Source organism: Plutella xylostella, chromosome 4 (genome assembly GCF_932276165.1).
Source record: "Plutella xylostella chromosome 4, ilPluXylo3.1, whole genome shotgun sequence".
Lineage (NCBI taxonomy): Eukaryota > Metazoa > Arthropoda > Insecta > Lepidoptera > Plutellidae > Plutella > Plutella xylostella.
This window is the reverse complement of record NC_063984.1, coordinates 5,681,373-5,698,152: the sequence shown is the minus strand read 5'-3', so window position 1 is coordinate 5,698,152 and position 16,780 is coordinate 5,681,373. Positions and strand designations below refer to the sequence as shown.

The 16,780-nt window shown below is 40.1% G+C and overlaps 1 protein-coding gene across 2 annotated transcripts; it reads right to left on the bottom strand.

Moving 5' to 3' along the window:
- Positions 1-6,628: 6,628 nt before the first annotated feature.
- Positions 6,629-16,729, bottom strand: LOC105387334 (probable nuclear hormone receptor HR38). 2 transcript variants are annotated; one of them, XM_038121235.2, is made up of 4 exons: positions 16,484-16,729; positions 9,000-9,076; positions 7,231-8,632; positions 6,629-7,122 (listed from the first exon to the last, which is right to left on the bottom strand). In XM_038121235.2, exons 1-4 carry the CDS (start codon positions 16,572-16,574, stop codon positions 6,854-6,856), a joined length of 1,839 nt encoding a protein of 612 aa, XP_037977163.2. In that variant the 5' UTR covers positions 16,575-16,729; the 3' UTR covers positions 6,629-6,853. The 2 variants fall into 2 exon arrangements, with proteins under 2 accessions (XP_037977163.2, XP_037977164.2); XM_038121236.2 differs by having other exon boundaries at positions 16,298-16,727.
- Positions 16,730-16,780: the final 51 nt, after the last annotated feature.

The following is a 16,780-nucleotide window of genomic DNA, read 5'->3' as shown; positions in this document are numbered from 1 at the left end:
TTATAATAAGTATGTTAAAAAAAATTGCAAACACACCATGTCTTTTGCCATTTTTTGACTTATTATGAAAAAACCCTCGAAATCAGAGGGCCCATTTTCATGGAATCTTATATGTATGTGTAGGTAATTAAATTCTTAACAAAGTTACCTTAAAGAGTTGGATTTAATGGACCAGAAGTCAACTTTTTTTGCAAAAAACTAATAAATTCCGGTTTAAAAATGATGACACCGTGACAGATTTCAGATTTCTTCAGTCGTCGCCCTGGTGGCGGCCTGTTAGGAGCGATACCCACGCCATTTTATTTTTTATCAAATATTTCACAAAAACTGATTAAATCAACAAATTATGACTACAAGTATTATAATACATATGCATTTGCTATGGAAAGTTAATTTTCTAATCATTTTAGATGCAGAAAAGCCGAAAATTCTTAGAAAACATTTCGCCTTTTCGATTTGTTTACATTTTTTACTATAGAGTTACAGATGCATAGATAAAGGTAAACATTGCACATAGTGACACTTATTAGATTCTCCGAATAAGAACTATACGGTCAATGCAGTATGCCAAAGCGCGAGCCTGTTTATATTCTGAGGGGTAATTTATTTTATTTTAACGGTTGTGTATGGTAGGTAAGCTACACAATATACAGGGTGTTGAAAAGTAAGTTCATAATTTGTTTTATTTGAAACCAAAAACCGTAGTTAATTAAAAATATATATATATTTTAAGATGTGGCAGTCTGTACACTACAGGTTGTTAAAAATAAGTAAGTATTTTTAAAAATTGACAACATTTCAAAATTTTATACAGTTGAAATTCGAAAACCATTTAGAGATATGGCTCTAATATTCACAAGAAAAAATGTTTCCGATTTTTATATTGATTTATTTCAGAGAAAAACATAAAAATCTAAATTATCAATCGTGACATCACGATGTGGCATAATAATTAAACGCGCTTTTACTTCTAAAACATGAACAAAAAAAAACATGTTATGTCACTTTGACAATGACAATGACAAACATCACTCAAATGTCTGTCACTTTTATGTGTCCTTGTCAATAACGGAAGTTCGTGATTGGTCCTTGCCACAAAATAAAGTTGAAGTTGAAGTTGATTGGTCCTTGTTCATGTCAAGTTAATGTCATCCAACTTTTTTTTTTAGTTTAGGCAGGCAACGAAAATATTTTTGTCCAAAGCCTCGACGTGACGTCACTCATACTATAAATATTTTGAACTTTGAAATTAAAAAAATATATTAAAACATAGAAATATGAAGAAATAAAAAAATACGTGTCATCTAAATTTATGATATCTCGTCGAAAATAAAATAAAATCAGTGAGCATTTTATTTGAAATGTTGTCAATTGAAGATCTAAAATTTACATAATTTTTTAAATCTATTTAACAAGCTTTGCAAAAAAGCGGTTAAGTGCGACTGTATCTCGCCATGAAAAAAATGAAATGTTTACTGTAGCTATGAATTTTATGCGTTACAAGTGGAATAAAATACCGCATAATATTATGTACAACTATGTAAGAGCCTAGTTTTTAAAAAAAAACTCATAAGAAAATATTAAATACACAGGTTTTTTAACCCCTGAAGGAAATAGAGGGGTGTTATAAGTTTAAAGTAAGGGCTGAATTTTTTTTTTAAATTAGGGTGATAGGTAATGTATATTTTTAATGATTTTTTCAAATAGATAAATGTTATACCATTTTTAAATTGCCATAAAATTACCTATAGTTATAGTTATAGAAAAGGGCAGGGCTACCAGTGCCCATTCGCCACTGCAACCTAAAAGATCTATAAATTATGACTCCCCATGCCGAGTCTCACTCTACAGGCCCAGGTCTTTTATAAACCTGATATTACCTATACAGGATGTTGCAAAAAGGGTATACTGTGCCGAAAGGGTTTGACTCAGGGGTTATTCTGAACAACTTTTGTTCTCCAAGTTTTGGAAATTCTCGAAAAATAAATTCGGTCTCTATAGTAAAAAGTCACGTGATCGAATAAGTTTCTATGTAAAAGGTTTTGTTACGTGAATTTTCAAAATTGTAGAAGAAAAGTGGATCAGAATGGCACCTAAATCCACTTTTGGCTAAGCTTTATACCCTTTTTTCAATACCTTGTATAAAATATGGTCAGCGTCACCTTAGATCGTAATCATCGTAACTCCTCGTGACCAAATTTTAGAGGAGACAAAAATACTGTTTTATTTGTAGTTCTAGTTGGCATACTACCCACCTAAAGTTTTTTTTAACTAGCCTAAAAATGATTTGTTTCTATTAGACAGTCTATCTTCCTGTTCAACCGCAGCCTGAGTGCCAGTGACTCAATGACTGAAAGGAGGCCATTAGTGCTCCTAAATAAATAAAGCAGGCCTGTAGATTATCTTTCAGTGTACCGACACATCTGATTGCTGTAAGAGCCTGATAAGCTCTTCGAACGAGTCATACCTCTGTGGTGGTACGGTTTCGACCTTTCGGACAGTCAGTTTGGCATCCGAAATGCGGATTCGAATAGTGGGTACAATACTTTGCGTTCGTTCACTGTCGGAGCAGGATAAGAACCACGGGCGAGTTGTTGCGCTGGCTGTTTGCTTAAAAATAGTAACCGCGTTCAACTCTATCCCCTAGAGGGCGAACCTTTAGGGCGGCTCTTGTATACCATCACTTGTCTTCTTATCTGCAGAAAATTGACAGAGGTCATACGTGTCTAACAAGTACATTAAGGATGCGAAAAGAGAGGGTTTGTTTTCACTGAAGAAGTTCAGTTGCGGAGTTCCACAGTAGGTCTTGGACCCCTCTGCTGTGGAACTTGGCATACAACGCGGTCCTGCAAATCAAGCTCGCAAACGGCGTTAGCACAGTGCATTTTTCTAATGTCACACAGGTCGTGAGGTAGGCTGAGAGCCTCCTTCGGGGATGACATCCCAATGATTCATTACGAAAAAATTGCTGCAGCTGTGCTCGCCATGCAGTGCATGGGCTACTTCCGAATCTGGGGGGCTGTTGCAAAGGAGTCCGTTGCCTCTATACGGTACGAGTTCCGTGCGATCTATGATCCTTCCGGGAGCACCTGTCTTGTCAAGTCGAAGAGAATGGCTCGTATTCGACGCAACCTGCAGTACTGGTGGGATTGGTTGGAGGACAGGACAGCAGGAAGCTGCAGCAGCCGTCATGCTGTGATTCGACGCATAGATGCAAAAAAAAGTTGAAAGTAACTTCATGTTAATAAAATATTAGATCTTAATTTAACAACATAACATTGCAAAAAAAAATTAACATTGTTGAGTATGTTATTGTAATTTACTAAAGTAGTAATAAAAACAAAGGCTTATTGCATAGTTTTCGTTCACGTTCGCCTACATCGCACGTTGTATATGAGAATAAAGGGTATAATTACTAAGTTTTCTTGTTTAAAAATCACGGTTTGGGGTTTAGAGGAAAACAAATGGTAAAATGCGGAATACAGTTTTTTTTTTTCGAATAAAGAGGAAAACATGTGAATTCAAAAAACGTTTCTATTGACACCAAAGAGTACTTTTCGCCGAGAAAAGTGGAGTTACAATGTTTGCGATCTAAAGTGATGATATAACTAGAACTTATTTTTTCAGTTCACCTGCTGTTGAGTGAAATCGTAATTAGGTAAATGACTCCTTGACATGAAAATAACTTTTTTTTAATAATCGTTATAACAAAACCGTTTTTTTTAATACAGCAATATTTGTAGGTGTACTTACAGTGAGCAAAAGAGCGCAGCAAGGTGTAAATTTTTTGGTTTTTAAGAAACAAAAATATTATTTCTATCATATCCCAAATACACATAAGTACTTAAAAAAAAAATACACACTCTCGCCTTGTACTAATGTACTCCCTTGCGGGGGTACTTACATGTTATTATTTTTCTGGTGACCTCCCCATATCCCTTTGCCAGCTACGTAACCTTTTGTGACACCCTGTATATGCAGAGTTCTGCAAACTACTGTTCTGCTTTTGAAACACCAAAAAAAAACAGGTCGTCTAACGAAAAGGTCACGTGACCAAAAAAAAAATTATATGAAGAAGCGTTTTTTTCATGAATATAAAAAATTACGTAGGATAAAAGTTTTTCAGAGTGACGCCTGAGTAACGCCCTTTCGGCTAACTATACTTTTTTTATTACACGGGGGCAGAGTTTAATACAACACCCTGAACTATTAAACTCTGATAATATTTTCGCGATTTTTTTACATTCTGATTTCATTTCCTGGCTTAGAAATAACATCAATAACATGCTGCACACGTAGGTTTCGGCATAGTATTAAACCCTTTTTGCAACAACCTGTATAAATATCGGCACGGGTACGACTTTATATATAATTAATTATTAAATATTAAAAATACTTTCAAATAAAAATAAATATTTTCGTATCACAAAACAATATTACTTACTTAGTATATTTTTAACAAAGTGGCATGTCTTCACTTTTATGTTTTCGAGTACTATGTTAAAATTTCATGTCATTGTCCGTAGAACGCCCCGCATACCTCAACCCCCCCTCACTAGATTTGACAGATTCTGATTTTCTTCCAGCTTTAGTGACAGCCTTAAAGCAGTGGGCCATATGAAGCGTTTTGAATTTTGGTGTTGTTTTCTAATTTTCACTAGATGATAAACCAAAATGATGGCAGATAATAAAAATACAATCTTTTTATTGGCGCATATGCGTCCGTATATTTCTGTTGAATTATTTACACAGTAAAATAACTTTGTAAAATAACAAAAGCACATCGAATTATCCTTGTAAAAACAAATGCATTGATCAAAATATTAAAGTACTTATAACGTTAATTATTTCATTTTGTCACTAATTACGGATTCTGATGGGTAAAATGGGCAAAATGGGCGAGCTTACAACAGTTGCGACACCAAGCTCATGATGATTCCCATTTTGAAGATTTATAAATATCTAAATTACTAACAGTAAAAAGGTGCATTACCTATTATTTATAGACGGAGACACAGTGCTACTGAAAGTTTCAGGGCAGGTACGGGGCGTGCTTATACAAGACAAAATGTATTTCATTACACTGGACCTTGGTTTTGCGTATCATTACTGACAAAGTACAGTTAATTATTGTAACTACTACCTTACATTAAAGTAACCTGCTTATAATAGTTCTGGGTAACAATAGGTGAAGCACAACCGAGATTTATTAGGTACATACAAAGGAAAATTAAATGTAGCCACTCAAGGGTCATCCATCATAGTCATTCATACATGTAACAAGAAATATGATATGCTCTTTTGGACACTTACAAAGATATTAAAATAACTTAAAGTTCGAGAGGAGCTCAGGATTGAGTAAAAAGTCCAGCATTTATAAAACCCTAAGTTTTATCCGAAAGGAAAGATTTATATAATTAACGACGTAGTATTACTTATTCTTTAGACATCCAAACTTTATTTGTCCCTGGTAAGACTTATCTTATTTATAATTTATTCAAAAAATACTCTCCAGACAGAGCCTAGGTTTCATATTATAAAGTACGAAAAGTATGAAAGCAATAACAATACTCCAACATCTAAGTACAAAATATATGGGATCATAATAGGTGCCTACTTACTTACTTTTTCATTAACAGTCACAGATTAATCCAATCTCTCAGCCTCTAGAGAAAAGTGCTTTCATTAATTTAACAGTCATCATCACGTTTACACGTTCACTCTATAGTCTGTCGTTTTTAACCTACGATACGATCGTTTCTGGTCCAGTAAAGTTAAACTCTTTCATGTACATTAGTACCTAAATATATTTATTATTCTTTCACAAAAATACTGCCCTCTTATATATTAATATTGAAATATAATATGTAGCGTTTAGGTTTAACTCAAATATCACTTTAAGTTAACTTTATTCGTTTGTTTTAATGGAGGTACATGTGCGAACTGTCCATACATACATGCACGCTTCTCCTAGCTACTATGGTGCTGATACAATTCAACTACGTCAGTGGTCTTTTTCATTACAAATATTCTTTTATAAAATGGCAAGTTCACCAACATACAGGAAAATCTACGCTATCTAAAAAGGTACTCTTTAAGACACGTTGTTAGGAATTTATAGGAGTTACAAGAACATTAATGATGCTGAACTTTTTCTCTGGTTTTAATTACAGTAACAAATTACATTAATGTCCTAGCTTCTAAAGTTACAATATAAATAATTTAAACCTAAAAGGTAACTTCCAACAACTATTTGACCAGACACGCGCGGCGGCGGCGGGCCGAGGCGGGCCCGGGGGTGCTTGGCACCTGCAGCCGCGCTACTGATCAACATGTCCGATACAAATAAACCTTAAAATCTACATAAAATTAACTATAAAAAAGCTCGGTGTTCACGAGCCAATAATGTAACGTTTCTAAGTCTTTTGACTAGATTTTTTATCTACGTAAGTAATGCATAACGTAAGTAAATAACATAGGAATATTTGTACGACGAGATGCCATCGATCACGAGCGGTAACTCAAATGCAAAGACTTCAAAATACGTAAGTATAAAACAGAATCACACCCAAATAGACTAACAATTACAATAAATTAAACTTACAACATTAATTTGTTAAGAGTATTCTTAATCGCCTATCATTGTCTTCTTCTTATACATATAAAATGATGATTCTTACGATAGCACATACCGATTCCGGAGGAGATCGAACTCTACGAAGCGTCCACCTACATTCTAGAAAAATATGTTACTCTAAGCACTTATAAAAATAACGGAGTCGGCGCTAAGACAGTAGAGAAGTGTGAAGGCGGCGTGGTCCTCGGGGGTGGAGGGGTGTGGAGGGGGGGGGGTCTAGAAGGGCAGGCTGGCGCGGAACATGTTCTCGATGAGCGGCGGCGCGGGCACCAGGTCCTCCAGCTTCAGGTAGAAGATGCGCTGCAGCCCCTGCACGGACAGCGAGCGCAGCTCCGGCAGCGCGCCCAGCACGCGGCTGAAGTGCGGCGCGCCCCCGGCCCCCGCGGCCCCCGCGCCCCCCGCCGCCGGCATGTGCGCGCGCAGGCAGCCGATGATCTTCATCTGCAGCTGCTCCACGCGATGTGGCTCCTTCAGCCCGTGGCGCTCTGCAAACAAATTAACTGTTAGTAATGACCAGTATGGATGCTAATATTAATAAAAGGATTTATTTATATATACTTAGGTACTGTTAGAAAAAAAGCAATGATCCTTACCTGTTACAAGAGTGAGAGCGCAGAGGCAGGCGAAGGTGGATATGTCGATGTCCATGGAGTGCAGCGAGGTGCTGAAGTCGAGCACGGCGTGCAGCCAGTCGCCGAAGGAGCGCTGGCACTGCCGCTTGTCCAGCACCCAGCCGTTGCAGAAGGTGAGCTTGGTGTCGTCGGGGCGCGTGCGGAACGCCAGCCGCAGCACGAACAGCTCGAGCCGCGCGGACGCGAACAGCTGCTCGCGGTCCTCGGCGCACAGCTCGCCGTAGCCCGGCACCTTCTCCGCGAAGGCGCGGATCACGTCGATGGAGCTCGTGAGCAGCGTGTAGAACTCCTGGATGACCTCCGCCTCGCACACCGCCGGCTCCATCGGGTTCGGCTCCCGGTAGTGCGAGTAGTCCAGGTTGGTGAAGTCGGGCGACGTGTCCACGTGCGACCGCACCAGCGCCGTGATCAGCGAGATGGGCGGGCTCGGCGGCGACTCCTGCGGACACTTCGGCTTCGACGGCAGCCGCCCTCGGCGACCTTTCAGCGAGTCCGTCCGTACTACTTCCTTAACCATTCCGACCGTTAAACATTTTTGGAACCGACAAAACTGACACCGGTTTCGCCGCCGCTTATCGACGGGACACGATTTTTCAGCTAAACAAACGTACTTAGATCCCTTTTGAACAGTCCGTTTGAAAAATCCCTTGCACCCCTCGCAGGTCCGGACGCCGTAGTGCTGGCAGGCGGCGGTGTCGCCGCACACGGCGCACAGCTGGCTGGGCGAGGGCGGCGCGGGCGCGGGCAGCCCGCCGGGCGAGCTGGCGGCCGAGCTGGGCGTGGAGGACTGCATGCAGTGCATGCGCGCGCCGTGCAGCTTGGGGCTGTCCGTGGAGCTGCTGGACTCGGAGCGCTGCACGGGCAGCGAGGCGCGGCGCTGGCGGCTCTGCTCCGTGGACACGTGCAGCTCGATGGCGCTGGGGAAGGGCGGCAGCGAGTACGAGTCGGCGGCGGGCGCACCGCCCGTGTCGAACGTGGGGCTGCAGGGCTGCGCCGCCGCGTAGTACGTGGCCGGCACGTAGGGCAGGCTCGGCTGGTGGTACTGGTACAGCAGCTGCGTCGACGCGTGCCCGGGGTGCGAGTACGCGTTGTAGCAGTCTTCGTCCATCTTTAGTCCGAATTCAGCCATTTCTTGTTTTGGGTATCGAACAGAGTAGGTTTCCTCGAAGCTGGGCAGGGCCGGGGCGAGGGTGGGCGAGGAGCTCTCGCTCACGGGGGTGGTGCGGTGAGACTTGACTTCAGGGGGGATCGGAGCGTGAAACTCCACGTCCGGGAATGGATCGAGATTTTCTTCTAAGATTTCCGTAGAATCCTCGTGGTACTGAGGCGACAGTAGATCACTGAAAGACGAACCGTAGTTGCTCTGTAACAGAAAGGACAATCGATAAGCGTGAGTTCGAGTGGGCCGGAGGCGGCCCGCGCCCGCCAATGGCGGCACCCGCGGCGCCGCCCCCCGGTAGCCGCGCCTACTGCTGCCACTATTAGGGGCCCTCCGACCGTAATCAATCTCTCATTAAAATAACTAGTTCAATCATAATGTGTCCCGCTTGTGAAACATGGGTATTAAATATGTAAACATATTCTCATTTACGCTTCGTAAGTAGAATGAAAACGAGATCTATGGGGTATTACGATGAGACAAAATATTATTAACGATATTATTAGTTTATGGTTACATGAAATAAATGATTATTATTATTTGTTACACATATACACATAGGGACAATTACCTGTGTCTGCAGCAGTAGCATACTGGAGGAGTTAGACGAGTAGGCACTTGGCGAGCGCGGCTCAGAGGCGCTCGGCCCTGCAACAACAGAAATTTACTTCAGTAAACGTTACACTAGGAACTACTTACACCAATACTATAAGTACACCAATTATACACACATATAGCGAAGAAGTTGTGTAGGAACAATGATCGTAATGACAAGGCGGCTCGACCGGGCCCGCTACTATGCCGACGCCGCCGCCGCCTTCGTACGTACTTTGAACTATCACGCTATGCTAGCCATGCATCATTTATATTTACCCTCGCCGAACATACTTGGGTCTTCCTACACCACGGACACCACTGATCGATAACTCGATATCAAGCACCTCGAGCTACGGACTCTATCGCTATCAGACTCACAGTGACGAAGTTTCCTAAAGGTCCCTTAATTTATAGTGCAGTTTCGCCAACGAATATTTAGCGCCTTGAATACATCGCGTCACGGTGCTTGATTCACCACGCCCAGAAAATTGAAATCTATCTACACACCCTGTATATATTTTTCGCTTAAATTAGCAAAACACAAACTCCCTTTAAACGATTCTCGACTCTACTTTCACACAATACAGGGGGAATTCGTAAGCTTCGGAATATTAATTTTTTGGGGCAATGCTGCTATGTGTCCCTTGGGAGGTTATGAAATCAGTGGCATTTGCAACTTCTATTATGTTAGGATCCATTAATTTTAGTCTTATTAGGCGATAAACAAAACACTGAAGCTTTTGTTGGGGAAGTGTTTATAGTACCTACCGCGGTGGGTATATATGTAGGTGGGTCGGATCGTATGTTGCCGTTGGTAGTTAGAGCTTATACTTTGGTAGGCAGGTACAGCCCAACATATATAGGAATTACCTACTTAATAGGAATGTATGTAGTAGAAATTGTATTTATACATAGTTTAAACTTTCTTATATACTGCTGGAAGCTACTTACTGAGTATAAGGTAGGCAATAAAGCTAAAATGTGACAGAAAGGTTAAAATTGTTGATAAGGAAACTATAAAACTACAGACTTACACTGAGTTGCAGAAAGGATCTTTAAGTTAATGTCGGCATTAAATGTATTGTTGCCTTGCTTTGACAGTATACGGACAGAAAGAGACAGACATAGATTTAATGTCCACATTAGCTTAAAGTCCCTTTCTGCAACTCGGCATGAGTATAATAATTATTATAAGTTGGCAGTACACAGCAGCCTGAAATAAATTTCACTCTTTTGCAAATACAAAACACGTAAAAAATAATACGATCGCGATTAATGAAAAACTGCCGTTACCAAAATAGCAAAGGAGTGAAAGGAGTCAAAACATTTAATTTAAAATTTTAAGACAATACTTTCGATTTTAGTTGGTAGGTAATATTCGGATGCGCTGTTAAATTTTCAAAAGGCTTCATTTAATTTTGCCATATCCATTTAGTATTTAATTTGGTGCTATTGTCACTGGAACTTTTACGTTGTTCACGATTCATGATCACCTTCCACTGTGAGTGGGGCGAAATCCTAGAAATGCATTTTAATTATTATAAATATTATATTACGATTCCCGAGCAAGTTACACATAATACGAATGAACCCACCACATAAGAGCTGGCTAGCATGAATAAATTATGGTCCTCTCTGTGACCCAAGAGCACTATATTTTACTACACATACAATACAACCAAGTAGAAAGTGGTGCTTAAATGATTAAATTAATTATAAATAAGTATAAACATAAAGGAAGCGACACTTTTAAATCAATAAATAAATGTTCATGTGTTCTCATTCTCACTAATGCTAAACCACGTTGGTCATAATGTATCTTTTTAAGGCAGCAAACTTTTGAATTATGATTATGAAAAGAAATACAAATTATACTGTTTACGTAAAAAAGCTTCTCGTCGTAGCGCTACGCCGCGGTTACGAGCTACGCCGTATTGGCTACGAAAAAATGCTACAAGTTTTTTGTCGTAACGTACAACGTACATATTGGTACACTAGTATTCGTGTGCGCTAGATAATGATAATAAAATATAATGTTAAACATAACTAAAATATTATTCAGTATTAGGGATCCGTACTCAAATGGTAGCTTCTTAGCGTGTCGGTGACAAACACGATACACTAGGACATCTAGGGTTTATCATAATGGATGAGGCCACCAGAATAGCATCAGTCGCTGACTGCCCTGGATGCGCAGGATGTGAATAAAGTACAATTGATACGTCAATCGGGGAAGCTCCTTTCCTTTTGTGCACGTTCACGAAAATGGTAATAACGGTAAGTACCCTATTTACCAAGACTGCCGACTGTAACAAACATGACGGTTTTGCAATTTTTAAGATAATGATAGGGGACCAGGGCGACTGTACGATTCTCATTTGGTGAGTTAGATAAGACCACGGGCTCTAAAGGGGTAAAACATGAAGCTATCAAGATCATGACAATTTACGAGTACTGAAATATATTAATTTTGTACACTTTACAAGAAGTATGGATCAAAATGTCAAGTCAGTCATCACCAGTAAAGTCCGTATTTTTTGGAAAACCCCTAGGAAACTCCTGAAGCAGTAGGCACTCAGTAGACATCACATATTAGCAGTTTACATATAAAAAAATGTATAACTTATGTGTTTATCTTTATATATATCACACAAGGAAAAGGGAAAAAACTTGGCCCACGACATCTGTGCACGGCAGGCCACTTTACTTGTACACCAGCCATGCACCAGCCTGTCTGGCAAGCACCGGGCCGTTCGACGACAGTTTAATGAACTTTCATTTCTCTTCTTCGTTCAGAGCTTTTTCAATAGATGGCGTTGATAGACCGCCTACGGAGGTGGATATTGATTAGCATCACTTCCACGCGCGTTTTCCCTCATGACGTCACAGCTATGCTTCAGTGGCAGAAGTAGTACAAATTAACACTGACGTAGACGTTTAGCGTCATCGCGTCGCGCTGTGGGGGATACTTGAGGTAATTAACGATAGCGTTTGTGATGTCAATACACTGAATAGGTAACTAATTTAATCATGTATCACGTTGTTTCATTGACTTTTTACAGTACTTATGTTAAGTTGTGTTTTTTGAAGATTGGTCAGCAATTTTTCCCTCATTATTCCGCAAGTGACATTAGTTTCAAGGCGCGTTTATTGTGAATAGATTCGAGCAAATCTTCCCGGGTGCAGTGGAAGGCCACAGGGGAATAACCTCAAATGAATAGGTCAGTTTCGTATCACAACTGCTTGAATTTTATGTCATCATTTCATCATGCTTGCTTGACACATGATTACCATAAGTACTTGAAAAAAATATCAATTTAATGATACTCATAAATAAGCTCGTTCAATACGGAGGTTGGTAGCATAAAATCTCATTATAAAGTTTTAAAAATACCGGACTACTGTATACTGCATACTGTATTAAAATGTATAAAAAAACATTTAAGTAAGTAGGTACGTGGTATCAAAATAAGCAATTTTTCTTTTTTGGCTTCAAAGAAAACATATTTTGGATCCTTTAGACGTCAAGTTCATTGATATAAATAACAACAACAGAAGCTAGGGTATTTTAAACGAAATATACACAAGTGGATTGATCAGCTGTCTGGGCGCGGCGGGGCGGGCGGGCGGCGGGGGCTGCGGCGAGACGTCACGCAGGCTGACGTCAGCGTCCGCCGGGGGAGGCTACACAAGTGAAACATACCCTCGCCCACTTTCTCCTCAGCTCCTCACCGTCCCCCACCAGAAATAGTTCCACCCTCTTCGCATCACGTGTTTTGCCGATTTAGACAAACATATTCCTACCTACCTATACGCAAAACCTGTATTCGCTAATCACCCACTCAAAAAGCTGTTTTTATAGCTTCTATATCCTTTACTAGTTTAGAACGATATTTTAATTTTATGACGAGCTATAAAATTATCTGGCGAGTTTTGATATCGCTGGTTGTGTTAATTGAAACAGATTTTTTGGAAGCGTTTACCTAGTTATTAAAGTTAATTCATATAACATATTGCTGTGTTTACAAGCCAAAGTTTACGATCACATTATGAACATTTTGAAATAACATTGGTTCGTTGGTTGGGAGTTAAAGCCATTTAAAATTATTTAGCTTAGACCTTGCATTAAGTGACTACATGTAAGGAGTGAAATACAAATAGTATAATATTAATTATGTAGGTATGTACAATGACTAAATATTATAAAATAATGTAATTATGGTTTCATGAGTTGTCTCGAATTCGAAGGAATATAATTATACGTTTAGGATAGTAGGTTTTTGGAGTGAAAGAAATACAGTGAAAATTCTATATTGAATACAAGTAAGTATAGTTTTATGTAACTAACTACATGTAAATATGAGGTCAATAAACATGTAACAGTAATATAATAGCCGTCATAATATGTATTTTAATTGTGTACATAAATATATTTGTCGCCAAATATACCTTGTTGTAGATAATCAGGTTCAATAGTACTAATTTCATTAAGTAATGTGGATAATATTAATGAGTTTCATGATCTTCCAGAACTGGGAAATAGCTAGCTGTTAATAGGGAAAATCCTGAAATACCGTTTTCCATGAGAATAATAAGTGTATTGCCCTTGAAACAGTTCACGGGTGCGATCGATGCGTGACGTAACTGGCGCGTGACGTCACGAGGGGCTCCTCCGCGCCTCCCCTCCCCTCCTCCGGGGGCTCACCACCCCCTTAAGGTCCGCTACGGCCTTATTTTTAGACGCGCTGACGTAAAACTTCCCTTCTACAGAAACTGATATAGAACCAAGAAAATGAATCACTAAAAATATCTTGCTGCGGTGCCTCTGCTAAATCTAACTTTATACAGTCATGTCCGCCCCGGCCGCGGCCGGCCCGATTGCAACTTCGCTAATATTTCTGTAATGGACGAGTGGAGTGGAGGTTTATTGTTAGAGCATTTATAGCACCTATGCGATAATGAATTGGCATGGCGTACACAAAATTGCGAATAGCAGGCGGGCCGCATTAGCACTATCGTTACGATGAATTGATGTTGTGTATTTTATTTCAAACACTAAATAAATGTGTTGAGCATAAAATAATGCAACAAATAAACCGACAGCTTCAACCCTTTATCACGCAATGAGCATTATGCTCAATCTTGGACGATAAGTCGTTAGGGTGCCACAAACGTCAAAGATCGGAAACGATAAGCCGTCGCTAAAAGCGTGAAGGACGTACGTTAACAGAAAGTTTGGGCAACCCCGGGCGGGGGGTAGACAGGGCGCGGGCGGCGTGACGTCACTACAGCTGCCGACATAATGCGATACTCTCGCTATCTCCGCAAATTGACTACGTATAACATCATTTGCAAGCATTCCAAGTTAATAGCGGCAAATATGTACACTCAACGTCATCACATTAATTTTACTACTCCTATACAATATTTTTTACGCACATCGTAACAAGTTATCGTGCCATAAACACTTAATAGAACGACTTTTATTTTCGATCAAAAGCTCATCTTAAGCAATCAAATTTAAGGTGATCGAAAGTGAAAGTAGCATCTTCGGTTCTGAGTCATTCTAAAACAGGATTAAATATTAGCATTGTGGTCGTTGTTTAGTCTGGTGCTCGATGTTTGCTCGAGGAGTGTGCGGATCTCGCAATGTGGCGGAGCTGGCTGCTGGGCAGGTGCAGCGTCTTCTTGCGACAAGCGGTTGGGCAACTGGTCTGAGGCCGACGACTTTACCGATAAACATCCCACATTATTACTGTTACCTAACACGCACCAAGTGAAACAAATTCTAAGACGATTTGACACAGTGCGATAACAATTTTTGTATAAGTTGGCGAGTTGTCTGCCGATTTGTGTGTATTGGTTGTAATTTATGCGGCGACCGCCCGGTCTTCTGGACCGGTCTCGGTGTTGAAATCATGTCCACGCTCGTCTCCTTACCTATATAGCGATCAACCAGTTAGTCTGCCGGAATATTATATTTGTATCTCATTTGAATACGCGGTGTCGAATTGCGACGTTTTTCGACATATCGTTACGCTCGGTATGGAAATATTGAAATTAATATCTTATTATCTTGTTCTAAGTCGAACATTGTTTTCGTTAATCGAGTTCAAATTTGCACATTTTTGAAGATTTCGAAATAGATTTCCACTGCAATAGGTTTTATGGAGTTTTAAATAATTATCGGAGCTCTAAGAATACTTATTAATGTATTTGACACTATTTATTACTATCTATATACCAGACAATAATTAGCTACAGCTTCACATACGTCTATCCCAAGGAACTCATTATCGATGTGTGTATGATTTTTTGGGGAATCGGCTGGTGGCCCAGCGTAAAGCTTAGGACCGCTCGGTGCCCGCGTGTTTACTACAATAACAAAAGCTCGCACGACGACTTGCGCTGATAATTATGATTTCCAAATTACAGCAAGGATTTTCCCGACTGTACATAACACATACACTAAGTTTATCACAAAACACTTTTTTTTTATTTCATCACTTTTATACGAAAGATAATTTCTCACTAAATCTCAATAAGTACCTACAAAAACTACAAACTTTTTTTCATAAATTTTTCTAACTTAACCTCAACTTAAAACACGTATCTACATGAAAAAAAGCACATGCAGGTGAGACTAAGCCAAGGCGCCTGCTAGGCTGCACCGCACATCTCCGGGAGGGAAGGAATTAAAATATAACTCAAACATAAACCTAAGAAAAGTGAAGCTTCTCTGACTACTACAAGGCTAATGTTAAGTATAAATAATTATTATCAGCGTTAATTTTATAACGCTATGATAATATTTTATGTTATTTTAAAATCACAAAGCTCTTAAAAGCTTGCTTATTAAATTTAGGAATGTTTAAGTCCAAGTACTAAGTATATTACCTGGTTCTGGTTAAAAAGAAAAATAACCATTAGCATGTGAAAACTATCATAAAGTAGCAGAATTAATTGAATAACATCCATATTATATTTAATTAATCTGTGTAAGAGTTTCAGTTATTGTCTCATTTTAGATAAAACGTCGCTGTTGTCTTATGTATAAACATTTTTCTTATCTTATTTTATCTATTAAAATTATAATTTTGTTAATATTTCAAATATATATTTTTTGCGGAGCTTTCGAAAGCTCGCAATATTTTTTTCACTGTTTTGATAGCACTCGTATTAAATAATAAATTATACAAATAAAAAGGACTTAAAATAACTTAAATAAAGTAAATAACAAAACAATAAAGAAATAATAAGGGGAATACATACGTGGATGATGGAAATGTGTAAGGGCGCAGTGTTTGGAGGGCGCCAGCAACGCACCTCGCATTCTAGCCGAGGGCCATCGTCACAACAGTTCCACACAAAGTTCTCACAGCCAGGCTCTACGGCTCTACACAACGAAAGCGAAAATAAACACAGAAGTGGAGACGGTGGTGGTCTGCGGGCGCTGACCTGGCGCAGGCTTGTCGTCCAGCGAGGGGGCGTCCAGGGTCAGGCCGAGGCACGCGCCGGACAGGCCCAGCTCACTCAGCAGGATCCTCATGCGGCTAGCACATCACAGCCGGCACTCACTGCGCGCACTCACTCACTGCTGCTCGGATGTCGCGCGCGGAGGCGATGTGCGCTGCTCGGCGGTCGGTGCGTTACTGAGGCCGGCGGCGGCGACGCCGGTGCCTATATCGCGCCGCCTGACGTCACACCCGTGACGTCGCCGCCGTGACGTCATTAACGGTACCTCCCACGGCCCGC

Excerpts from the sequence above, each read along its gene's own strand:
- LOC105387334 (XM_038121235.2), bottom strand. The coding sequence starts at position 16,574 with ATGAGGATCCTGCTGAGTGAGCTGGGCCTGTCCGGCGCGTGCCTCGGC. Across the intron at positions 9,077-16,483 it reads GGACGACAAGCCTGCGCCAG|GGCCGAGCGCCTCTGAGCCG; the intron begins GTCAGCGCCCGC and ends CTGTTGTTGCAG. Across the intron at positions 7,123-7,230 it reads CGCTCTCACTCTTGTAACAG|AGCGCCACGGGCTGAAGGAG; the intron begins GTAAGGATCATT and ends ATTTGTTTGCAG.